At 38.8% G+C, this 23,345-nt stretch overlaps 1 protein-coding gene across 2 annotated transcripts in view; it reads right to left on the bottom strand.

The window, feature by feature from the left end:
• Window positions 1-23,096, bottom strand: part of ZMAT3 (zinc finger matrin-type 3) — a 31,543-nt gene extending 8,447 nt beyond the window's left edge. For both annotated transcript variants that reach the window (XM_041731926.1, XM_041731927.1), the window contains exons 1-5: window positions 22,900-23,096; window positions 19,155-19,481; window positions 4,987-5,106; window positions 2,456-2,622; window positions 2,231-2,334 (exon numbers count right to left, since the gene is read on the bottom strand). In XM_041731926.1, the coding sequence (XP_041587860.1) occupies window positions 2,231-2,334; window positions 2,456-2,622; window positions 4,987-5,106; window positions 19,155-19,424 (661 nt within the window). In that variant the 5' untranslated portion in view covers window positions 19,425-19,481; window positions 22,900-23,096. The remainder of the gene's footprint in view (window positions 1-2,230; window positions 2,335-2,455; window positions 2,623-4,986; window positions 5,107-19,154; window positions 19,482-22,899) is intronic.
• Between the last annotated feature and the right edge of the window lie 249 nt (window positions 23,097-23,345).

Here is a 23,345-nt window from a genome sequence, read left to right as displayed (position 1 = left end):
ACTATGCTCTATCTTTTATACCCTGATTTCTTTGCTCCATAACTAGAAGCCTGTATCTCCCACTCGCCTTGACCACTTTGCCCAACCCACCCCCTCTTCCCTAACAACCACTTGTTTTCTGTATTTACTTAGCATAATACCCTCTAGGTCTATCCATGTTGTTGCAAATAGGAAGATCTCATTCATTTTCATGACTGGAGTAATATTTCGTAGTGTGCATGCGTGCGTGTGTGTGTGTGCGTGTGTGTGCGCGCGCACGCACGCACGCACCACACCTTTATCCATTCATTTATCAATGGATACTTGGGTGCTTCCATATCTTGGCTATTGTAAATAACACTGCAATAAACACAGGACTGCATGTATCTTTTCAAAACAGCATTTTTGTTTTCTTTGGGTAAATATGCAGTTATATAATAGAATTCTTAAGTTGGACCATTGCTTATTAATTTTCTGTTTTTCTATTATACTAAATAAGACTTTTCTCAAAATATTATTTTCACTGTATCCTACAAAGTTTAATATATTCTTATTACTGCTTGATTTTAGGAATTTTTAATTTTCAGCATGATTTCTTCTTTGATCCAGGAGTTACTTACAAGTGTTTTAAAATTTCCAAACAAATGGAAATTTTGTAGGGTTTTTAAAAAATATCTTTTTTGTTATTGACCTCTCATTTAATTGTATTCTGGCTAGAAAACGTAGTCTAAATTGCCCTCTGTCCTAAAGTTTATTTTATCTAATATTAATACGGCTATCCCAGCTTCCTTCATTTCAGCTGAATTTTTTTTTTCATTTTTTAAATTTAAATTCAATTAATTAACATATGGAGCATTATTAGTTTCAGAGATAGAGTTCAGTGATTCATCAGATATCTGTAACACCCAGTGCTCAATACATCTCAGCTGAATTTTTTAATCAAATCTTATAATCTTTGTCTTATCTGGGACTTCAGTAAATTCACGCTTACTATATCACTGATACATGTTTCAACTCTTTTTTTTAAGATTTTATTTATTTATTCTTGAGAGACACAGAAAGGCAGAGATATAGGCAGACAGAGAAGGAGGCTCCCTGCAGGGAGCCTAATAATAGGGACTCGATCCCAGCACCCCAAGATCATAACCTGAGTCAAAGACAGACACTCAACCACTGAGCCACCCAGGCATCCCTATTGTCCAACTTTTATTAATCATATCACATTATGTTTTCTATATATGTCCCTTTTTTCTATGTTTCTCTTGCCTGTCCAATTAACTTTTTTTGGTTTTATTTTGGGTTTTGTTTTGTTTTGTTTTTTATTTATTCATGAGACACAGAGAGAGAGGCAGAGACACAGGCAGAGGGAGAAGCAGGCCCCTCTCAGGGAGCTCAAAGTGGAACTCAATCCCAGGACTCCCGGATCAAGCTGTGAGCCAAAGGCAGATGCTCAACCACTGAGCCACCCGGGTGTCCCAACTTTTTCTGTTTTTCATTTGACTTACAATTCACATGAATTACCTCTGCTGGTATATGTGTGCATTGGAGGCTGTGATAGGGGGAGATGAAGGACTATTCAGAGAGTCAGAAAATACAGAAAACACTCCTCTAAAGCAGCACTTCTCAACTAAAGGTGTATATCAGAATCACTGAGGAAGCATTTTCAAAACATGTATGTCTGGGTCCACTCCAAATTTACTGACTGAAAACCTTTAAGCCACAGGTCAGGCATGTGTATTTTATAAAAACTCCCCCAGTGATTCTGATTCACTACCCCAGTTAAAAGCTACTGCTTAATCTTTTTTATTTTCCCCAACAATTGAAGATTTAACATGGTACAACTTTAAACCAAATAACCCATTTTTATAATGCATTTTACATTTCTCGGCTGGCAAACACCAGAAACTGTATAAAGGGACCATGAGCAGAGACCTTAAAACATAAACTCTAATTTAAAATCAAAATAAAAAAAAATAAAAAATAAAAAATAAATAAAAATAAAAAATAAAATAAAATAAAAAATAAAAATAAAAATAAATAAAAAATAAAATCAAAATAAACAATATACTAAACCAAAAATAAATAAATAAATAAGACCTGAAATAAACACCAGCTTGAAAAGCCACTAGACAAATTGATCAGACTGATGAACTAACCTCAAATTCTCAGGGCTGTTACCATTAAAGGAAATAAAAATAAAGAAGACCATTCGCAGAATGTAGCCAAGGTACATGGAAAATGCACAAGATACCTGAATTATTCTGTACTGTATACATATTATTCCTCCTATTAGGCATCATCTTATACTCATTCCCTTCTTTCCGGGTCCGCCGCTGACCAGCCTCTGAGGCTTCCCTGGAGAAAAGAAATTTTAAAAGCGTGAGACTTCTAAACAAGGATTTCTTTCAACTCTTTTTCTCTAAAGATAGTCAGTCTTACACAACACTTTGGCCTGAGAGAAAATGGCAATACCTACGAGAATGAGTTACTCTGAGCTTCCGCCAGCCGCAGCCTCTTGGCATGATTCTTCCCTTGATAGTGAGCCTGAGCCACAGCCGGAGAACTAAAGGAGGCGTCACAGAGCTTACAGTAATCATTCTCTGTGGCCAGGATCACTCTGCCTCCTGGCTTAAAGGAACCCATCTGACATCAAAGACACAAGAGACAAAGTTAAAAAAAAAAAAAAAAAAAAAAAGGTGGAGCTTATTCCCTCTTCCCCTTCAAAGTTTCTTCTAAGAGTTGAAAAATAAGCAAAAGTTATGATAAGACCGCAAGCACTCAACTTTATACGGAAAGGATGTACTTCATTCCAGAAAAACAACAACAAAGAGAAAAAGGGAAAAAGGCTAGGAGCCCCCATCGCAGTTTTGTATTACGATCACCTATGTACCAAACCGGTTATTTAGTATCTCCAATGGCTTGTTTGGCTTGTTTCTATCTCCATGGAGACATTTTTTTAAAAAATGCATAGAAGATACAGGGAGGTAAAGGGAAAGCCGAAAATCACATGACCAGAAAGGTAAAGTCCTTCCAGAATCCATCAGTAAATATTTACTGTTTACAGGGCTTGCTACAAAATGCAGAAAAGATATGCAGACATATATTTACAAATGAGCCTCTGTTCCCCAAAAAGTCTACAAATTAGCTACAGATATAATATATCTAGAAAAATAACTAGCAGATTCAGGCAACTGTATTCAGGCTGAGAAACAAGTTCAGAGAAACCTACCACAGTGCCTGGAAGAGAGTATATACTCAATAAATACTGTTGGGTTAACAAAAATAGACATACTAGATTTTAGCTAGAGGAGAATAAAATACATAATAAAGAGTCTGGAAGCATATCCTATCAGGGCCAGTTGAAGAAACAGCACTGTTTTCACCTGGATAGGCAGATTTTTCTAGGGGGACAGAAAAGCAGTATCCAAAAATCACAAAGGGCTGTGCTATGAAAGAAGGTTATGGCTGTTTGCTCAGGGAGGGGAAGCCAGCTGAAAACAATCCCAAGTGGGGAGTGGCTGTCCTGTCCAGAGCAGCCTTCAGGAATCAGGGCCCTGAAAACTGCTCAGCCTGAAAATCTGTGTAGGTATTTTCCTATTCTCTGATTCTGTTTTTATCCTTTCTCATTTACCCCACAAATTCATGAGGTTGGAGGAACAGATGGCATTGCCATTCACGTTTTAAATACTGGAAAACTGACATTCGGAAAAGTAAAATTATACCATGGCAGCTAGGAGTAGAGGTCCAAGGTTGAAAGAAATTCTTGTTCCACCACTTCACAAGATGCATAACACCATGAACAAGTTACTTAGTTTATCTGAGCTTCTAATAAACTTCCAAGTGAGACAAACGCTGCCGGCCCATGAATTACACTCCCAGTAAGAAGGTCAATACCTCTAATTTATTGGAAACATTAAATGAAGTTCAGGACCCAGGACTAGAATGAGGCAAGGCAAACACTTGCCAAGGGCAAGAAATTTAAAGGTGGGTCAAAAAATTCAGCAATCAAGATAAATAATATTTTAATGGAACATTTATACAAATCAAACCGAATATAAAAAATCACTGTAAACAAAATAGCAAAATGTTAAATAAAGACAGGATCAGTAACAGTGCCATGACAAGCTATACTGCAGCCTGAGACAAATCAATAATACTTACCTGTCTTTAAGTTTTTGACACTTTGCTTACCACTGATTTTTTTCACATTAATTTGGATTTTTAAAATATTACATTAAAATATTTATCTTTATTACTCAGTGTTTTGGCTCCCTCTTAAATTTTGTGCCTCAGTCAAGTGCATCCTCACCTCACCTTAGTCCCAGCCCTGAATGATGTAATGCATGAAAAGTGCTTAGAGTGTCTGGCATAGTAAGTACTCAATTAGAGTTATTATTATTTATGACCACGTATTGTTCTATGGACAAAGACAGATTAAGGAATGCAATCCATATTTCAGAGGCTATTAAAGTACAGCACTATCTTGCCTAAAACACCTGCTTTATCTACCAAACAGTGAAAGGAACTTGGATCTCAAGTATGTGTCAGTATACTAAAGTTCAGGAAAAGTTTACACAGGCAATCTCCACAGAGGTAAGAAAGGGGCAATCTCAAAAAACTGACCTTGCTGGAAGGCAAAATATAAAGTAAATGGGATTAACTACTATAAAGATAATAAATACTGAAAAATCTCTCTTGTCATTCAGGGCACAGACTAGACATTCAGGGTCCTTTGACCCAGAATTCTGAGAAATGCATAGAGAAAGGTACAAGTGACAATTTTTCTTTCTTTATTTCATGCATCACAACCAAAGCCAATGAGAAATCTCAAGGTCATGGATGTTGGCATGCTTTACATCCAGCACCACAGTTCGAGGCATTAGAAGTACCAAGAAGAACCTTTCAGGAGTATTTGCCCAACTGCATCTTGACAGGCTCATGGATGACAAATTTCACCCGTGACCCTGTGTGCAGAGGACACCTCCCACCCCGACACATGTGCCTCACCTGCGGAGCAACAGGAACAGCTGGAGGAGCCACAGGTTCTACCACATTGCTCATTCTGGCAGGAGGAGGACAACTGTTGGCTGCATAGTAATTTCGGAGTTTCTTACCATGATTTTTACCCTAGAAGTAAAATAAAATGACTAATCACCATGAAAAAAAATCTGTCAACTCAAGTTAATGTATTCACTAAAAAAAGAAAAAAAAGAAAAAAAGGCGGGGAGGAAACCCCAAGCATTTTGTTCTTTCAAGATATATGCAACACTGGGGCAAACAGCCCACTAGATCTTAAGGTAAGAGTCTACTCCTTGGTTCTAACAGAATGATTTATGTGGGAAAGACAAGGGAACAAAGCCAAAAGAAATTAATTTCTTATATATTTCTAGAAAAGTATCGCACTTTCCAGTGACCTATTTCCTCCCCCAACTTGTTGCCATTCATATGCTACTGCCTAAATACGAATCTTATTACACTGTGATCTAATCTATTTTATAAGTCAGTAATGAAATGGATAATCCAATTATTTTTACAAAAATAGCACTTACAGAGTATCTTTTTACTTGCAAAGGACTCTCGTGTGCATTAGCTCATTTGCTGCTCACAAAAATTTCTGTAAGAGGAATTTGTTAATATTATCCACATATGACAGCTGAGGAACTGCAATCCAGAAACTGTGGAGGACTTGCTCTGGCACGTTCCTTTAACTGGGCTAAGTAGCGGAGCCAGAGTTTGATGCAGGCCCCCTGAATACCAAAGCAAGACCCTTTGACTACTTCAGGATGGCCTCAGGAGGCACTGTGAACCTCTATTAAAATGCATTTGCCTTTCTCAGTATGTTTCGTTTAAGCAGTTATTCACATGATTATACTCCTTGAAATGACAAACTTGTGGGAAGGGTGAGTGGTCTGAAAGCATTCTAAATGAGGGTGAAACAATATGTCATTCTTCAGACTGCACTGTAAACTTTAAACCTATAGGCAAACATTCAGTACCATCTATGATATGCTAAACCCCAGAAATAAAAAGGACTAGCACATGCCAAGAAGAGAAAAAAGATATGTAAGCTGTTAATTAGAATAAGGGGAGTAGTTCTACCTTCTGACCACTGGAATGCCCTAAAGGTGCTCTTGCCATGGTCCTGCTGACCTCCAGCCTCACATCTGTGGCTTCACTATATTCTAACTCTAGGCATGACACCATTGATACTCCCTTCTGTTGTCTCCAAGGATGCCTTCTTGTTCCCCCAATTCTCATTCTCTAAACACTGCAACATCCAAAACTCCACCCTTGGCCCTCCTCTCCGTCTATGTTATTTTACCATGTCTGGTAAAATATAATTTAAAATATATTTGAAAGTTAGTAGCTCCCAAATTATCTATCTCTGTTATAGAATGAATCATTGTGTCCCACCAAAATTCATGTGTGGACATCTAATCCCAATGTGATGGTATTGGGAGGCAGGGCCTCTGGGAGGTGATTAGGTCATGTGGGTAACCAGTGCCCTTATAAAAAGAAGCCCAAGAGCTCCTCTCCCTCATTCTGCCATGTGAGGATCCAAGGAGAAGTTGGCTATCTATAACATGTAAGAGGACCTCACCAGAACCCATCATGCTATTACTCTGATCTTAGACTTTAGGCCTCTAGAACTATGAGAAAACTCATTCTAGCTCCAGGTCTTCCTTTTTGCCTAGACTGTTCTTCTCTCAGATCTCTGCATGGCTGGCTCCTTCTTACCTTTCAGTTCTTAACTCAAATGGCATCTTACTGAATCTGCAGTGTCTTGCCATTCTCCCCTATTCTGCACAACACATTCTCCATCACACTGTAAGTCTAGTTTATCTTAGTGCCACTTAGAACAATCTAACATGATATTGTTTACTTGTTTTTTTTTTTTCTCTTACAGTCTCTGGAATGTAAACTTCTTTAAAATAAGGATCTGTCTTGTTTACTCTTCTATCCTCAATGTCTAGAACACTTAATAGCATAGCATGGGCAATCAGATTTGCTGGGTAAATGAACCAATTACTATAATGGGGATAATGAATAAACTTCCAGGAGAACAGAAAGAAGGAATTTCATACTTCTGTCTAAATGTATCAAAAAAAGCTTCCCTGAAAAGGGGAAAATCAAGTCATCTTTTAAAATGAGCAAAAGTTTACCAGGCAGGTAAAGAGCAAAGGGAAAGAAAATTGTGAACAGAGAAAAATACTATAATCAAAAGCCCAGCAAACTGTGTTGAGGAGCCACAAGGAGGGATAGTTTTCTGGATCCTTTGGGGAAGAGTAGGAGTTGAGATACATAGGAAGTTTGATGATGAAACAGATCTTGGACTTTAGAGGCAGAAAGGAGCCTCTGAAGGACTTTAAGCAAAGTAGTTACATGACTGGATTGGGTTTGATAAAGATCAACTGGGGATTAGCATGGGGGGATAAATTAGAGTAGATCAAAGCTAGAGCTGGGTAGATAGAAGACAGCCAAGGACACAGCCCTAGGACAATATAATACAGAAAATGAGGATCCAGAAAAATGAGAATGGCCTATCAAAAAAAAAACCCAAAAAAACAAAAAAACAAAACAGACAAGTGGGGCATTACGGAAGCCTAGAATAAGGAGTTCAAAAGAAGAGTCTAGCTAGATACATTATGACCTAGGAACTATACTTCTAGGTATCACCAAACAGAAACACACATTTAAGGAGATATCTATAAGAATGTTCCCAGGAGGGATCCCTGGGTGGCGCAGCGGGTTTAGCGCCTGCCTTTGGCCCAGGGCGCGATCCTGGAGACCCGGGATCGAATCCCACATCGGGCTCCCAGTGCATGGAGCCTGCTTCTCCCTCTGCCTGTGTCTCTGCCTCTCTCTCTCTCTCACTGTGTGCCTATCATAAATAAATAAAAATTAAAAAAAAAAAAAAAAAGAATGTTCCCAGGAGGGACACACTGAAAAGTAAAAATAATTGAGGTGTCAGGGTACCTGAGTGACTCAGTTGGTTAAGCATCTGACTCTTGATGTTAGCTCAGGTCATGATCTCAGGTTCAAGGGATCAGGCCCCTCATCAGGCTCCATGCTCAGTGGGGAGTGCTTCTCTCTCACTCACTGTTTCCCTTTGCCCCTTCCCCTGCTCGCACACTCTCTCTCTCTAAAATAAATAAATCTTTTTAAAAAATAATTTAAGTGTCCATGTATAGGATAATGCATAAAGTATAGCCTATTCATACAATGGAGCACTATGCAGTGGTAAAAAATAAACATTCTAGGACCATGCATGGCACCATGAATGATTCTTGTAACAAAATGCTAAATGAAAAGAACAAGTTGCAAAATAAGTTATGTAAGAATAATTTTTAATATGGGAGTTAAAAACATGAAAACCACTACATATTAAATAAGAAAACATGTATGTAGCAAAAGTGCAAAAGAAGTAATGGAATAAAATGCACAGAAGCCATGTCCTCCACATAAGTAGAGTTATAGAATGCCCAGACTTCAAAATAACTAAAAGTTAAAAAAAGGGAAAAACACCAAATCCCAATAAGCCATGGCTCATGCTCCTACCACAAGCATTCACAGGAAGCAAGAGCAGTCTGACAAAAACTGCAGGAAAGAGAAGAGGGAGCTAACAGCAGGCCTAAAAATGCTTTGAAGCCACAACCAGGAAAAATAAACCCACCCTAAGTTTGTGAATCCTAAAACATGATCTGGTGGAACAGAGCACTGACTGCTGCACAGGGGCTTAAATGTACAATTGATCACAAATGTAAAAGTGGCTTCTGGAAGAGAAAGAGACAAAAAGGAAGAGAGATCTGGCACCTTTTGGCAACTGAGAGGTGAGGGGGTCAAAAAACAAAACTAATATCCTATAAGACAAAAAAGAGAAAAAAATTGGAGGGCATACAAACCACCAAAAAAAAAAAAATGAAGAAGTGAACTTTGCTACAGTTATAAAAGAGATTGCTATTGATTAACCACCCAAAAATCCACATAATGGAAAGATGAAAACAAATCAATTCTATAGAAAGTTATTACCAAAAAATCAACACATCTCAGCAAGTGAACACCATCCCCCCCAAAAACACATGAAATTGAAGAAAACCATTAATACAAACTCCAAATTGAATTAAATATATTCAAACAAGAATTTGGAAATATGAAAAATCACCTTCAACCAGGAATCCAAGATTACAAAGAAAAATAGCCAAAATAATAAGAAATTTAAAGTAGGGTAATTAAACTCAGGAAAGAAAAAAATAATTGTATCAAAAATGAGAAGTAAATATATGCCAAAGGAGAGTACACACAAATAAAAATGTAGTAAGAGGCACTGAAGAAAGACAGAAAGGCAATCAAGAAAATAAGACAATATAAGGAAGACATAGACCTGGCCAACAAGCACATGAGAAAATGTTTCACATCACTGGCCATCAGGGAAATACAAATCAAAACCACAATGAGATACCACCTCACACCAGTGAGAATGGGGAAAATTAACAAGGCAGGAAACCACAAATGTTGGAGAGGATGTGGAGAAAGGGGAACCCTCCTGCACTATTGGTGGGAATGTGAACTGCTGCAGCCACTCTGGAAAACTGTGTGGAGGTTCCTCAAAGAGTTAAAAATAGATCTGCCCTACGACCCAGCAATTGCACTGCTGGGGATTTACCCCAAAGATACAGATGCAGTGAAATGCCGGGACACCTGCACCCCAATATTTATAGCAGCAATGTCCACAATAGCCAAACTGTGGAAGAGCCTCAGTGTCCATTGAAAGATGAATGGATAAAGAAGATGTAGTCTATGTATACAATGGAATATTACTCAGCCATTAGAAACGACAAATATCCACCATTCACTTCAACGTGGATGGAACTGGAGGGTATTATGCTAAGTGAAATAAGTCAATCAGAGGACAAACATTATATGGTCTCATTCATTTGGGGAATATAAAAAATAGTGACAGGGAATAAAGGGGAAAGGAGAAAAAATGAGTGGGAAATATCAGAAAGGGAGACAGAACATGAGAGACTCCTAACTCTGGGAAACGAACTAGGGGTGGTGGAAGGGGAGGTGGGTGGGGGGTAGGGGGTGACTGGGTGATGGGCACTGAGGGGGGGCACTTGATAGGATGAGCACTGGGTGTTATTCTATATGTTGGAAAGTTGAACACCAATAAAAAATAAATTTATTTAAAAAAAAAAAGAAAAGAAGACAATATAAAGAAAAATTTTAAAGGGCTAAAGAGGAAGCAATGGAAATGGAAGACAGGTAAAGAAGGAATACCTTATATAAAATTGGAGTCCCTGAAGACAAAAAACAAAACAAATTAGTTCAAATAGAACTAATATTTGGAACTATAACCCAAGAAAAATGTCCAAAAGTGAGTGAAGACCTGAATCTACATATTGAAAAGGCATACCAGGTATCCAGGAAAATTAGAACAATCAGATCTGAAGTATATCTTTAAAAAGGTATGAGACTATAGGCTCTCTAGGGCAAAAAGATCAAATAACTTACAAATGCATAAGAATTAGAATGGCCTCCATAATATGTAAAACAAAGCAGTAGTTGAGAATCATTTTTTTTAACTTAATGAAAGTGTGAACTAAGGATTTTATGTATAGCCAACCATCCCTATATCCAGGGTCAAGACTGTAGAAAAGCATTTTAATATACACAACCCTAGGAATTCAATACTTGGTAAGTTCCACTTAAGGAATCTTTTGGAGCTTCATTCAACCAAGAAATGATTGGGAAAACTTCTGCAAAAGGGCTAATGGTGAGTATTTTCATAGATATAACTGTAAATCAAAGACTAAATTAATGGTGGAAACGAGGGTGAAAGATTAATGTTCAAATATTACACATTATGACAAAACAGAAATAATGCAGCAAAAAATAGAAAAAGGAAGAAGATATAATAAGTTCATTGATTCTGCAATAGGCAATTTAGCTGAGATACATTAAAAACTGTCAAACCCAGATAGCAACACATTAAATAACTGAACAGGGTAGTAAAATCATTTAAAAATGTATAAAAGGGCACCTGGGTGGCTCAGTCAGTTAAGTGTTTGACACCTGATTTCAGCTCAGGTCATGAGATTGATCCTAGCATCGGGCTCTGTGCTGAGCATGGAGCATCCTTAAGATTCTCTCACTCCCTTCCCCTATGCTCCTCCCTGCCCCACTCACACACTTGCTCTCTTGCTCTCAGAAAATAAAAATAAAATAAAAATGCATAAATAGAGGAAAGAGAATGAACTACAAGGGATTGCAGGGTGTGACACTTTTCTATGTATACATTTTTGTATTGTTCTTTTAGAACTATATTAGCACTTCACAAACTTAGAAAAAGAATCAAAGTCTGCAAGGATTGGGAAGGACCCAAAATGAAATATAAATATAAACAAACAAATAACTATATAAAAAATTTAATCACAAAACCATACTAAATGGAGAGGGGAGGAAAAAAAACTATTCACTTGGTCTTAAAGTATCTCCCCCATGATACTTATTAAACACAAAAAGAAAAATAGTAACTTTACAAAATAAGAACCTTAGCAGGCAGCATCTTTGTAACATAAATAACTATAAAATAGTATTTGACTATATATCATGCTAAAGACAAAAAGAACAATATACAAATGCTATCCCCTGCTTAGTAGGTTTGTTTTCTTTTTTTTTTTTTTTTTTTAGGTTTGTTTTTCATAGGTATATAGCTTACCAATCCCCAAACTATATATACTGAGAAAGAAAGAGTGTGTGTGTGTGTGTGTGTGTGTGTGTGTGTGTGTTCTGTGGTTAATGTGGTTAATAAAAGCCTACATCTTTCACTATCAAAGAAAGGAGTGAAACATGAATAAAAGATAGAAGGTTAGAATGAACATTGTCATGTTTTATTGAAATTGGAAGTATCAGTCAGAACTCAGCTTTCAACATATGTTCACATAAATATAAATGTGTATATACATGATAAATATTATTAGTTCTGTCACTGAGAGGATCTAAAAACAGTAACATCCCAGTAGTGAAAAGCATGCCCTGCACTCAGATTTTAGTCTCTAAATACCATTTTCCAATAAAAGAAACCTGGCTCCTTGAAGAAATGGCTAGCATGGGGAAAATAAAAGAAAATCCTTGAATCTTTTGTTTTTAACAATTAAGGAAATATAACAAAAATTACAGGGATATGTTAAAAGGACACAAGCACCAATTTGAAGGGGCTCACACTGTTCAAATCTGTAACAAAATAAACATCAGAATAAATAATGATTCTAATAGATTATATACCAGAATAAAGTAAGAAACCATAATCTATGGTGACTGGATGAATGAATGAATGAAAACAGAAAGTTCTTCCTTAAAGTAGAATTCCAATCAATAAATGTAGAAAGAATAATCAAAACAGAAAAATCACCATTTGGCAAACACCACAGTAATAATCACTGTAGGGAAGAATCATCATTGGATGCCAAAATTACTGAGTGAAAATACCATGAGAAATAAAATATTCACATAGTAAAAAAAAAAAAAAATTCACATAGTCTCAAAGTATCTCCCCACATAAAACTTATTAAACACAAGAAGAAAAACAGTAACTTTATAAAGAAGAACCCTAGCAGACACCATCTTAACCAGTGATCAAAGTTAATAGTATCAGTGATACAAAATACTCACAACCTTCCTAATATGATGCACTAGGAAAGACAATACATCACTTCTGTGGTATTCTTGCCAAAACAAACAAACAAACAAAACAAAACAACAACAAAACATAACCTGAATTCAATCATGAGAAAACATCAATCAAAACCAAATTGGGATATTCTACAAAACAATTCTTCAAAAATCACAAGATTGTAAAAAGCAAAGAAAAATAAAACCTGTCCAGATTAAAGGAGGCAAAACAACCAACCACATGCAAAATTTCATCCTGGATTGGATTCTGGAACCAGAAATTAGATAATTGGTGAAATGTAGTCTGTAGATTAGATAATTTTATTGATATCAGGGTTAATTTCCTGATTTTGATAATAAGACAGTTATGTAAATATCAAGATTTGGGGAATCTGGATGAGGTACATGCAGGAATTCTTTGTACTGCTTTTGGAATTGGTTTGTAAGTTAAATGTTAATTACTTAAAAGTTAATAAAATAAAATAAACTTGCCCAAACCTACAAGTAAATAGCAGAGCCAGGGCTATTCTCATTCCAGAAACCATGCCACCATGCTCCACTGCACCCTAGGAAAACCCAACAGTATTAAGGACATCTCAGGTACCAGGAACTGTTCTAAATGTCATATATACTAATATGCAGGTATCATTAGTATCATCATCATCATCTTCATGAGACACAGAGAAGTTAGGAAATAATTCTTCCAATGTCACACATCTAGTAGGTAGTAAGACTACAATTTGAAGGCTACTGACCTCAAAGTCTATGATTTCATGTTCTTAATTAATAGCCTATAAAACAGATGCTAGCAAAGGGAACGATAAAAAATTGAAAAACTCTTAAAATTAAGGACATACTTGCCAAAATGAAAACAATTCAATAGAGGGTTAGAATTCAAGAATACCTCACAGAAATACGGAAATGATAAAAGAGAGAAGAGAGAAGCAATATAAAGAATCAATCCAGCTAGTCCAGGCTAGCACTAATAGAATTACCAGGAAAAGAGACTGAAACAAAAAAAAACAGAGAAGAATATCATCAAGGAAACAGTATCAAAGAAAATTTCCCAGAGCTCAAGAGAAACAGGAATATGCAAACTGAAGAAACTACTAGTGCTGACCAAGAAATGAAAAAAGATGTACAACTAAACACATCCATCACTGTAAAATTTCAGGTATCAAGGATCCAAAGGAGAGCCTAAGAGCTTCCAGAAGGAAAAACAATGCTCCAAATTAAAGTAAGTCACCCACAAAAGAATAAGAATCAGGGTAAGATTTCTCATCAGCAATACAGATTACAAAAAAAAAAAAAAACACACAACAAAACACACACACATGCACACACATTACTTGAAGAAAGAATAAATGTAAATGTATGTTACAACACATCTCTCTCTTAAAATAAAATGAAAAAGAGAAAGCAAGCATGCATGTTTAGAAAACCATGTAGCCCAAGCCAGAGAGCAATAAAGAGAAATCCAAATTCGACAGCTGTGCAGCAAACCTAGAGGGCAACCAGTTGCAAATGAAACAGGAAGGTGGAGGGATTCCACACAACAGCAAGTGTGACTGAGAGTCTGGAGAGGGAAATAGGGATAATAAACATACATTATGTAAGAAAAAGGAGGGAAAAGAAGAAAAGCAATTAAACCTAGGATATACAATAAGCTACACATGAAGTCATGATCCAGTAATAAAACAACTAGTTCAAATTAAAAGAGGACATCAGTGGGTTTAATGAAGATGTATGCAGTGGATCGTAAGCAATAAAAAGAAAGATTAAGAAGCTGATGGCTGTTTTCTTATAAATGCATGATTCTTCTCCCTATTTTTTAAAGTGTCAGAAACTCAAGGAAATACAAAAGGTGATTTCTAAGTTACAATACATAGGAAACAAACTGAAAAGGGGATGATTTTGAGCAGTTGGTGGCATTCAAGAAAGGGCCATCCATCCATCCCTCTTGAGCAGCATGGGATTGTGACATTGGAAACAGAGAAGAAGACAACTCTGTGGTGAACAATATACTCCTACTTCTAGTAAGGCAAAAGCTGCGTATTGGTTTTCAACAACTGGAATCAACCTACAAATAGAGCATGGTAAACTTAACCTGATTACGGAATAAACAGAAATGTGATCAACCTCAATGGTGTCAAAGTAAAACTAGAGCCAACACAAGACGAGAGGTAGAAAGGAGAATGGAGAAGAAATGGTGATGGAAGAGGAAGGGAGCACAGGTGATTACTGCTTTTCATTATACACCTTTTGTTCTACAGGTATTGTTTTGAGCTACAATTCCTTTCGATGCGTTGAAGAAGCTGGCTACCTGTGGCAAATGCTACAAAAGGTCAAGTGAGAGCTAGATTTGGCCTGTAAGGTCACAGGTGACCATGGAGAGGGCCTTTTTAGTAGAATATTGGAATAAAACCAGAATGCAGTGGTGGGCAGGGGAATAAATGGGAAATAGAGATCAGGAGAAGACAATTATACTTGTCAGAACCCTAAGGAGAGGAGAAAAGCTGCCAATGAGAGGGATTAAAACAAAGGGAAGGCTGCTGTTACTATTTTTATTTACATAGAAAAACCTGAGCAGCTTTTTAATTTGATCGAGGTAAAGAAGTGATGACAGGTGATGAAATCCAGAGTTAGGGTGAGGAATCAGCCTGTCAGAAGAAGGGATATGTACTCTTGGGAAGTAAGAAGAAACGAGGTAGGGGGCACAGGGATTGAGGGAGAGAGCTGGCAAGGTGCAGCTACCAGCAGCATCATAGAGAACTTCTGTCCCCCTGTGAAGTGCATTTGGACTATTCTCAGTCCAGTGCAAGTTCATTTGGAAAACAACCAGGTGGGAGAACTCTGAAAACATAAAAATTAGCTGAGATTAGAGTTGGTGATGATGTCATCCAAACCTGAGTGACCCCTGTTAAAGTATGAGTGCCAAAATCAGTATTCTAAATTTTGGGATAATATCAATTGCATTCTCTGCATGATGAATTCAGACCATTTTTTAAATGGACATGTAAAATTCATCCAGTTTTGTTTTTCTGCTTGTTTTATTTGGGTTAATGACCTTCCATCTGAAGTAGTTCTTCCTCTGGGCATGTTTGCTGCTAAGACAGTGTTGTGTTACTCCATGCCAGGCTTGCCCTACGTAACCTGCAGGCAGCAGATAGATTTTAATAAAATGAAGATATGTTTTTTCTTCCAAAGATTTTATTTTAAATTAATATATAACTAAAGCCATAATTCTGAGACTGTAAAAATAGGTAATCTTACTAAAAATAAAACAACAATTCAGGGTATTTTGAAGCAGAATGAAGAATGACTAGGTTAAAAAGTCCTGGGAATAAAAGTAAATCTGTGGCAACCACAGATACACAAGGATCATTGCTACAGCAGCCCCAATTTAGGAATGTTAGCGGTATGTCAGGGAAAGAAGTAGTGAGTTTAAAGGGAAGTATTGATTGAGCAGCTCCCATTATGTGTCCTGGATTTCTGGAATATGATACATTTAGACTCTAATATAACACTGTTCACACCAGACTGAAGATTGTTTACAATACCCTGGGCAATCTGAAACTTTGCAATTTCAACAATGGCATCAACTGACTCAACCATTTGGAGTAATGTAATCACAGTGATTTATCACTTCACACAAATGTGTTTCTAGCTTACAAACAGGCTACCACTGACCCCTTTTATCCCACACATAACTGAAATAGTGAATTTGCAGTCTTGGTACCACTCTGTATTAAAAATTATAAAGCAGGTTTTCAGAAATAAAACTTTCCATCATCTCATCTACCCTTTGTTGTAGTAGTCTACTTACAATCACTGCCAATCTGCCTATTCCTGGGCCTTGGTAAGCCTTACCCGATGGTCCTACCCTTGTCCTCAATAGCCTTTTTAAATCACTGCCTACTTATGTACCATGTATATGGTGTTTGATGCAACTTTCAGGCTGACATTTTTATGTTTCCCTTCTATGGTGGTTTCAGTCACCTCTAAGTTATGTTCATGCTCTGATTGTTTATTATTCTGATCTACTCTTTGATCCACACTCCCTCATCTTGACCATATCTTTCTTGTTGAAATCCAGATTTCACTTCTAAAGTTAACTTTCTCCTGTACTATCCTAATGAAATTGCTCCACACTTTCATACACTAACTGCTTTGACTTGTTTCTCTGTAAAGAAAAACAAAAACAAAAAAATCCCCAAACCTTCTTCATTCAAATCTTTGCTCCTAAGCTCTTAAAAATAAACTCTTAGAAAAACCCAAACTTTTAATTTTCCATTAGGTTCTACTTTCTTAATACCCACTAGCTTCTTCATCTTTACCCTAGTTCTAGGCTGCTTAAATTATCCACTACAACAGACTGTCCTCCTTCTCCAACTCTTCCACTTAAAAATTCTTAATTATTGAGACACTTACCCAAATTTCACTTCCCTATTCCCATATTTTCTAGTTGATATATTTACCACATTATGGACAGAGCTGGAATTAAGTATAATTACTAACCCTATTAACTAAAAAGTTCAGAGCGCGCACACACACACAAATGTAGAATCAAAGAAAAAATCCATATAAATGCAGATTCTGTTTCTTATCTAATTTAAACCTTATAATCCAATGAGCCTGCTCAAACTGAATCCTCTCTATGCATAACCAAAAGCAGCGACACTGCCTTTTATAGAGACACAAAGTGATATTAGGAGAAACAAACAGGCAGGAAATACAGGTATAATCCATACACACATATTAAAATTACACATTTCCCAAGAGGTTTACCTCATAAAAGTAAACCATTCTCCTTTAGAGGGCACACAGGTGGGTTTTCTCAAGTTAATGACTTACCAGGGGCTTTACATACCTAAAAATCAAAACTTTAGAACTCAAGCATGATTTTTCAAAGTGAGTCTTAGGCTATAAAACTGAATATCCACAGGAATAGATGAAGAGGAAAGCTAGCACTGTGTCTTGGGTTTGAGAAGCACTATCCTAACAACACCCCTCAAACAGTAAGATAGGCAAAGGAAGACCCTGTATCCAACCACTGTGGTTTGGAGAGTGGTACACAGAGGGAACAAGAGTAGGATTGAAGAAGGGGGGGGGGGTGCGTAAAAATAAAACCAGAAGATGCCTTTATGCACCGCTGAGGACACGTGCCAAGATCGGAGATATAATTAACTCAACTCCCTACACCTGAGGGCAAAACAAACCCAAACAAAGAGAACTCCAGGGAAGCAACATATTATATCTTCCCCTAAATCCCAGGGAAAACAATACACCGTCAAAATATTTCTGAGGTACAATCACAAAGTGACACAATCATCAGTCTTTAGGATCAAAACAAAACAAAAAGATTTACACCTAGAGTCAATAAAAACTTTAAGTTAGAGACAGAATGGCACGATAGAAGAAATAGCTGTGTAAGTCTTCTTTCTACCATGTCTTATTATTGCAGCTACTTGTGCAGAAAATAAATAGTCAAAACAAGGCTGACCCAGAAGACATCCTTTCATTCAGTGGCATTTGACCTCAATTGCTTCTCGGGTCTCCTTTCTCTAAAAAAGGAAATTACATAATTGCATATGGATAGCAATCTAAAATAAAAAGAAATACTGTACTCTCTCTAGCCAAAGGTTAGCTTTCTATTTGTTCTTAGGTAATTACACCCTGTAAAACTGTCCTTCCCACTAGACATTCTACATGGAGGTGAAAGCTTTAAGTCTTAGAAATGATGATCAGTTCAGAGTATGCTTCCTTATGAGGTAAGGTTCAATATTCCAATGTCATTTTATTCCAACCACAGAAAAATACCTGTGTTTTCCTTAGCAGTGATAGGTTACATAAGAAGAGTCAGAGGCCAAATATAACAGGGACACCTGAGTGGCTCAGTGGTTGAGCAGACATCTGCCTTTGGCTAAGATCGTGATCCCAGGGCTGTGGGTTCGAGTCCCTCACTGGGCTCCCTGCATGGAGCCTGCTTTTCCCTCTATGTCTCTGCCTCTCTTTCTTTGCCTCTCATGAATAAATAAAATCTTTAAAAAAAAGAAAAAGCAAAAGCATAACATTCATAGACAGATTACCTTGAATTGATGCAAACTGTATTAGCTGGAGGAGACTATTTAAAAGGCTAAGTCTCCTAAACAGTTTGACACTGAACTGAGTTTGGTACATCATGTTTCAAATACCTATTCACTTTAGAATCACAGGTTTGTATACAAGCATAGATGATGTACACTAGCCTACAATGACTAGGAAACTATCAAAAGCCACACAATTAGGTTGAGATCCCATTCTCAGAAAAGTGATGCTTTCTTTTAATGTAGGAACATTATTATGCTTTTAATCAAACAAACTAAAATGTAGTTGTTCGTTCACTAAGCCATTTTGATTATTACAGGCACAACTGGTCATATCTGGAGAGAAGACTCTGAAATGGGCAAAGCCCTAAAAGGTTCTCTCACTAAAGGCCGGACTTTCTTTTCTCCTCTTACCTGATAATGAGCTTGGGCTTGCTGCGCTGAGTTCAAGGTAACATTGCAGAGTTTGCAGTACAGGGGCTTACATAGCTCCTCCAGGGCAGAGTCTTGCTCCCCTCCCTTAGGTAACTCTTCTTCCCCTGCCAGAGGCAAGGAAGCCTCCTGCCCAAAAGGCTTCTGTGGAGGAAGTTGCAAGGTTCCTGTAGACCTGGCGGCCACTGACATAGGAGGAGAGGATGAGGGCCGCTTAGGCAGAGGAAGCCCGGCGTGTTGCAAGAGGATCATTGGGTAGGAAAGCCTTGGGCATAATCCAATGGGTGATGAGAAGTCAGATCTTCAAACCTGAATCAACAGAAAAAAAAAAAAAAAAAAAAAAAAAACCTCAGTTAAAAATGTGACCTCAGCAAACACGTAAATGACATACCATCTGACCCCTTCCTCTACTTCTCCATACCACCTTTGGGATTTCTTTTTGCCTCATCTAGCAGACGTCCCCTATCTGTTAATCCACACTGACACCATGCTCTTCCACTGAGAACAGCTTTATAGATTTCACTTTATTTTGCTTGGCACAGCTCCAACTGCGGTCCCTCTGGCCTATGAACATTAATAGCATTGCATCCTGGCTAATTAAATCTAAAAGTCACATGGATGAAATGGACATCAAAGGTCACCTAGTCTGGACCCCTTCCCTCAGGCACACTTACACTTAAATACTCTCGATGATAATTATGCATAGACAAAAACACCACTGGCTTAGCAAATGTCTCCTTTCCATCCAAACTAGTCTTTCCAACCAGATGAATCAAAAAGAGCGAAATATAGACTTTCATGTCTCAGAACCCTTAAAACACTTCTAGCGCTAGCTAAAATATCAAGGAAGTCTAGGAATAACTCAGTTACTGTGTAACAAAAATAAATAAAAGAGTTCCTTCCCATCAACCAATAATATTTAAATAGGTAAGCCAATGATTCCTCACAGCAGAGGCTGCAGACAGTGTGTAGGCCACATGCAGCCTCAGATGTGTCTGTTTTGAATATACAGTGTTTTGTTTTGCTTTCACTTTTTAAATTGAGTTAGTCATCAACATTTTAAAATCAAGATTCATGGTTTCTCCTGATAAAAGGATGATCTGGCAACATTGGGCACATGGCCCTACATGGACAATTATCTAGTTAGTGCTGAAAGGCACTGTCCCCAGTAGCCAGGTCTGCCTTCTCCAGGCCACTTCCTTCCCGCTTAGCCTGCTGTCTGTATTTCTGTTACTTACCTGCTCCCCGTAGGCCCTTGAGCTTAGGACCCCACCTCATACAGCCTTCATGAGTCCCCTATAAAATCAGAATATTTTCTCTCCTTCTAGTCATAAATTACCTGCATAACAGTGCAATAAGCAAATGTCCTATGAGGTAATGGATCACATTGTCATAAGCCCCCATTTAATTCTAGTTCCTCAGTCTTAGAGCAATCTCCTTTCCTCTTTTTATTACATAACTGATTTTTCTGTTTCACTCAGAAAACATCCAATATGTTCTAATAGCTCTTCGATTTTATACATGATCTCTCCTGCCTTCCACCCAGATGGTGCTTTCTAACCCCGAGTATCTCAAAATGAACCACAGTACACGTTATGAGTTCCCATGATTCTAATTAACCCAAATTAAAATCCTTATTCCAAAATACACAATTCCTTCCACTCTCTCAATACTATTAAAACCTCTTTCTTTGGTCAATAAACTATGGCTATTTTAAACTGTTGAAATTTTCCATCTGCAAGAGAAATGTGTATATTTTCAGATGATAATGCATTTACTAAAATTAACCAAAATTTTAAAAAGTTAAGTCTCTTTTACCAAATCTAATAAGTATACACATGGACATTGCAGTCAAGTAACAACTTTTATATTAAATTCAGGGTCTGGGGCAGCAGAAGATTTCATCAGTGCAATGGGGAAATAATGTAGTTAAGGGCAAAGTACAAAAATTAGTCATATTATTCAACAATACTTCTCACGCATCATATTTAAAAGAAGACTATATTTTTTTATACTTAAGCATAAGTATGCTGTCCATATGCTCTGGGAAGATAAAGAAAAGCAATACAAATTTAGAAGCTTTAAAAAGTCAGATTCTCGGTAATCATATTATTCCTCTCAATTAAATCAAGCAAAGACAGGCATGGACATTTTAAAAAGGAAAACTAAGGAGACAAAAATCACTCATTCAACAAGTTAACTACCTAATTATTCATAATAATTCATAATATTAAAAGACTACACATACCACCTGTACAGAGACATACCCAACTGCCACAAACAAGCTGCCAGTTCAGAAGAGAAAATGGAGGAGGGTATTGAAACATCTAGATAAAGGAAATCAACAATATAAACAAAATCAAATACTACTGATCGCCTAGACATGTCTGGACTTGTTTTATGAAAGCTCACTCCCACTTGAGGAAATTCCAGCCCGCATCTCCCCCAATGTTGCCTACAGGTTTCCATCAAAATAAAGGCCAGTCTCCAAGCACAGAGGTCCAAGAGACCCCTTTTTGGAAGTGATAAAATCCCCTGTGTTACAGAAAAAATTCTTGCCAAGTACAGACATACCCATTATCACATTTTATCTTCAAAATTTTTAAAGAATAGCTAGGTATTTCAAGGTTATTTCTTGTAATATTTAACAATCGAAACGATAACATAACTCCCAAAGAGGCTCTGTGCATAACGACTACATCAAGGATTACCATGCTGGCAAACAAAAACTAGCACAAATCTAAAAGAAATAAAACCGAACCTTCAGTGAAAGCATGAATGGTGGAATACAGAGAGACCCAAAGCATATGCCACTCGGATCTGTTCAGCTACTGCATGAGATTAAAAGAAACTAACTCGGCAGCTGATGTAAATAATATATTCCTCAGATCTTAAAAACCATTGCATGTCATTTGATGCTTGGAGTGACATAAGGATTTATGGTGGTTAATGTCCTGGTTCGGAAGGGAGGTTTGCGGAGACAATAAAGTCACAGCTTCGTGGTATATATACCCTTGTTTAAAGAAAACGGATGGTCATCACATAGTTTTCATGATTGGACTGGGGCCTACTCTTCACAGACTGTATGAAAGACAATCACTTTCTCATTTGGAGAAACCTACAGAGGAAAGAGAACGGTGTAAAGGAACAGGTAATTGGCACCTCGGCGAACTAAGGAGGTCTGTGCAGTAACCGGGAATCCTGGAAATGAGGGGGAATCGGGAGCATTATTCAGAGGTCATCGGAACGCAGTGGGGAGGAAGGAGAGAGAGGAAAATAGAAAAATAACCAGCTGAGCGAGGTAAATCATATAAGGAAGACCCCAAAGAACGCAGGGATCTTGGGGGGGGGGGGGAGGCCTTGGTGAATCGGCGAACGTTTTCCAGCCCTGATCCCAGGGAATCGTCTGCACACTTGCACGTGAGCTACGGCGACTTCGGCGTCGCCCGCGGAGGGCCCGCGGTCCTAGCGGTGCCTGCGCACCCGCGCACCTCTGCCCCGTCGGGATGCCACCACGGAAGACGGGGTCCCCCGCGGCCCCCGGGGCTGCGCGCCCGGCGCTGCGAGCGGCGCACGTGAGCAGCTCAGCACCAAACAGAAAAATAAAAGCGGCGCTCGGCTGTCACGTGGAGGGCAGGTGGGAAGCCCGCAGCGCAGGGAGCCGCTCGGCGCCGGCGCTCCCGGGCGCGTCCTGAATGCCCCGCGGCTCGCGATCGCCCGCACTCACCGGAACCCTCGGGACGCGCCGGGAGCCTGCTCGCCGCGCTCCGCCCGCGGCGCCCGGCTCGGCCCGCCTCCACGCCGCCTTCCCCGGCGCGACTTTGCCGGCTGCCCCCGCCAGGCCCCCGCCGCAGCTGAAGGCTGACTGTCAAAAGTCAGTCCAGCCGGACCCACAGGGAAACAGCTGCAGGAAGTGACTGCGGAACCGGGAGGCGGCGGAGGAGGAGACTGAAGGCGCCGGCCCGGCGTCGCCACTGCGCATGTGCCAGGCCGGGCGCGCCCGGCGGCGGCGGCGGCGGCGGCGGCAGCAGCAGCAGGGGCGGCGGCCGCGCGGGCGGCTCTGGCCTGGGTCCCTGACCCTCGGGGCGCGCCGGGCAGGTGCGGACGCCGGAGCAGAGGCGCTGGGGCGCGGATGGGGAGCACGCACAGGCGGGAGCAGGGCGCATCACCCCG

This window comes from Vulpes lagopus, chromosome 17 (assembly GCF_018345385.1).
Source record: "Vulpes lagopus strain Blue_001 chromosome 17, ASM1834538v1, whole genome shotgun sequence".
Taxonomy (NCBI): Eukaryota; Metazoa; Chordata; class Mammalia; order Carnivora; family Canidae; genus Vulpes; species Vulpes lagopus.
This window is presented reverse-complemented; position numbering and strand designations above follow the sequence as displayed.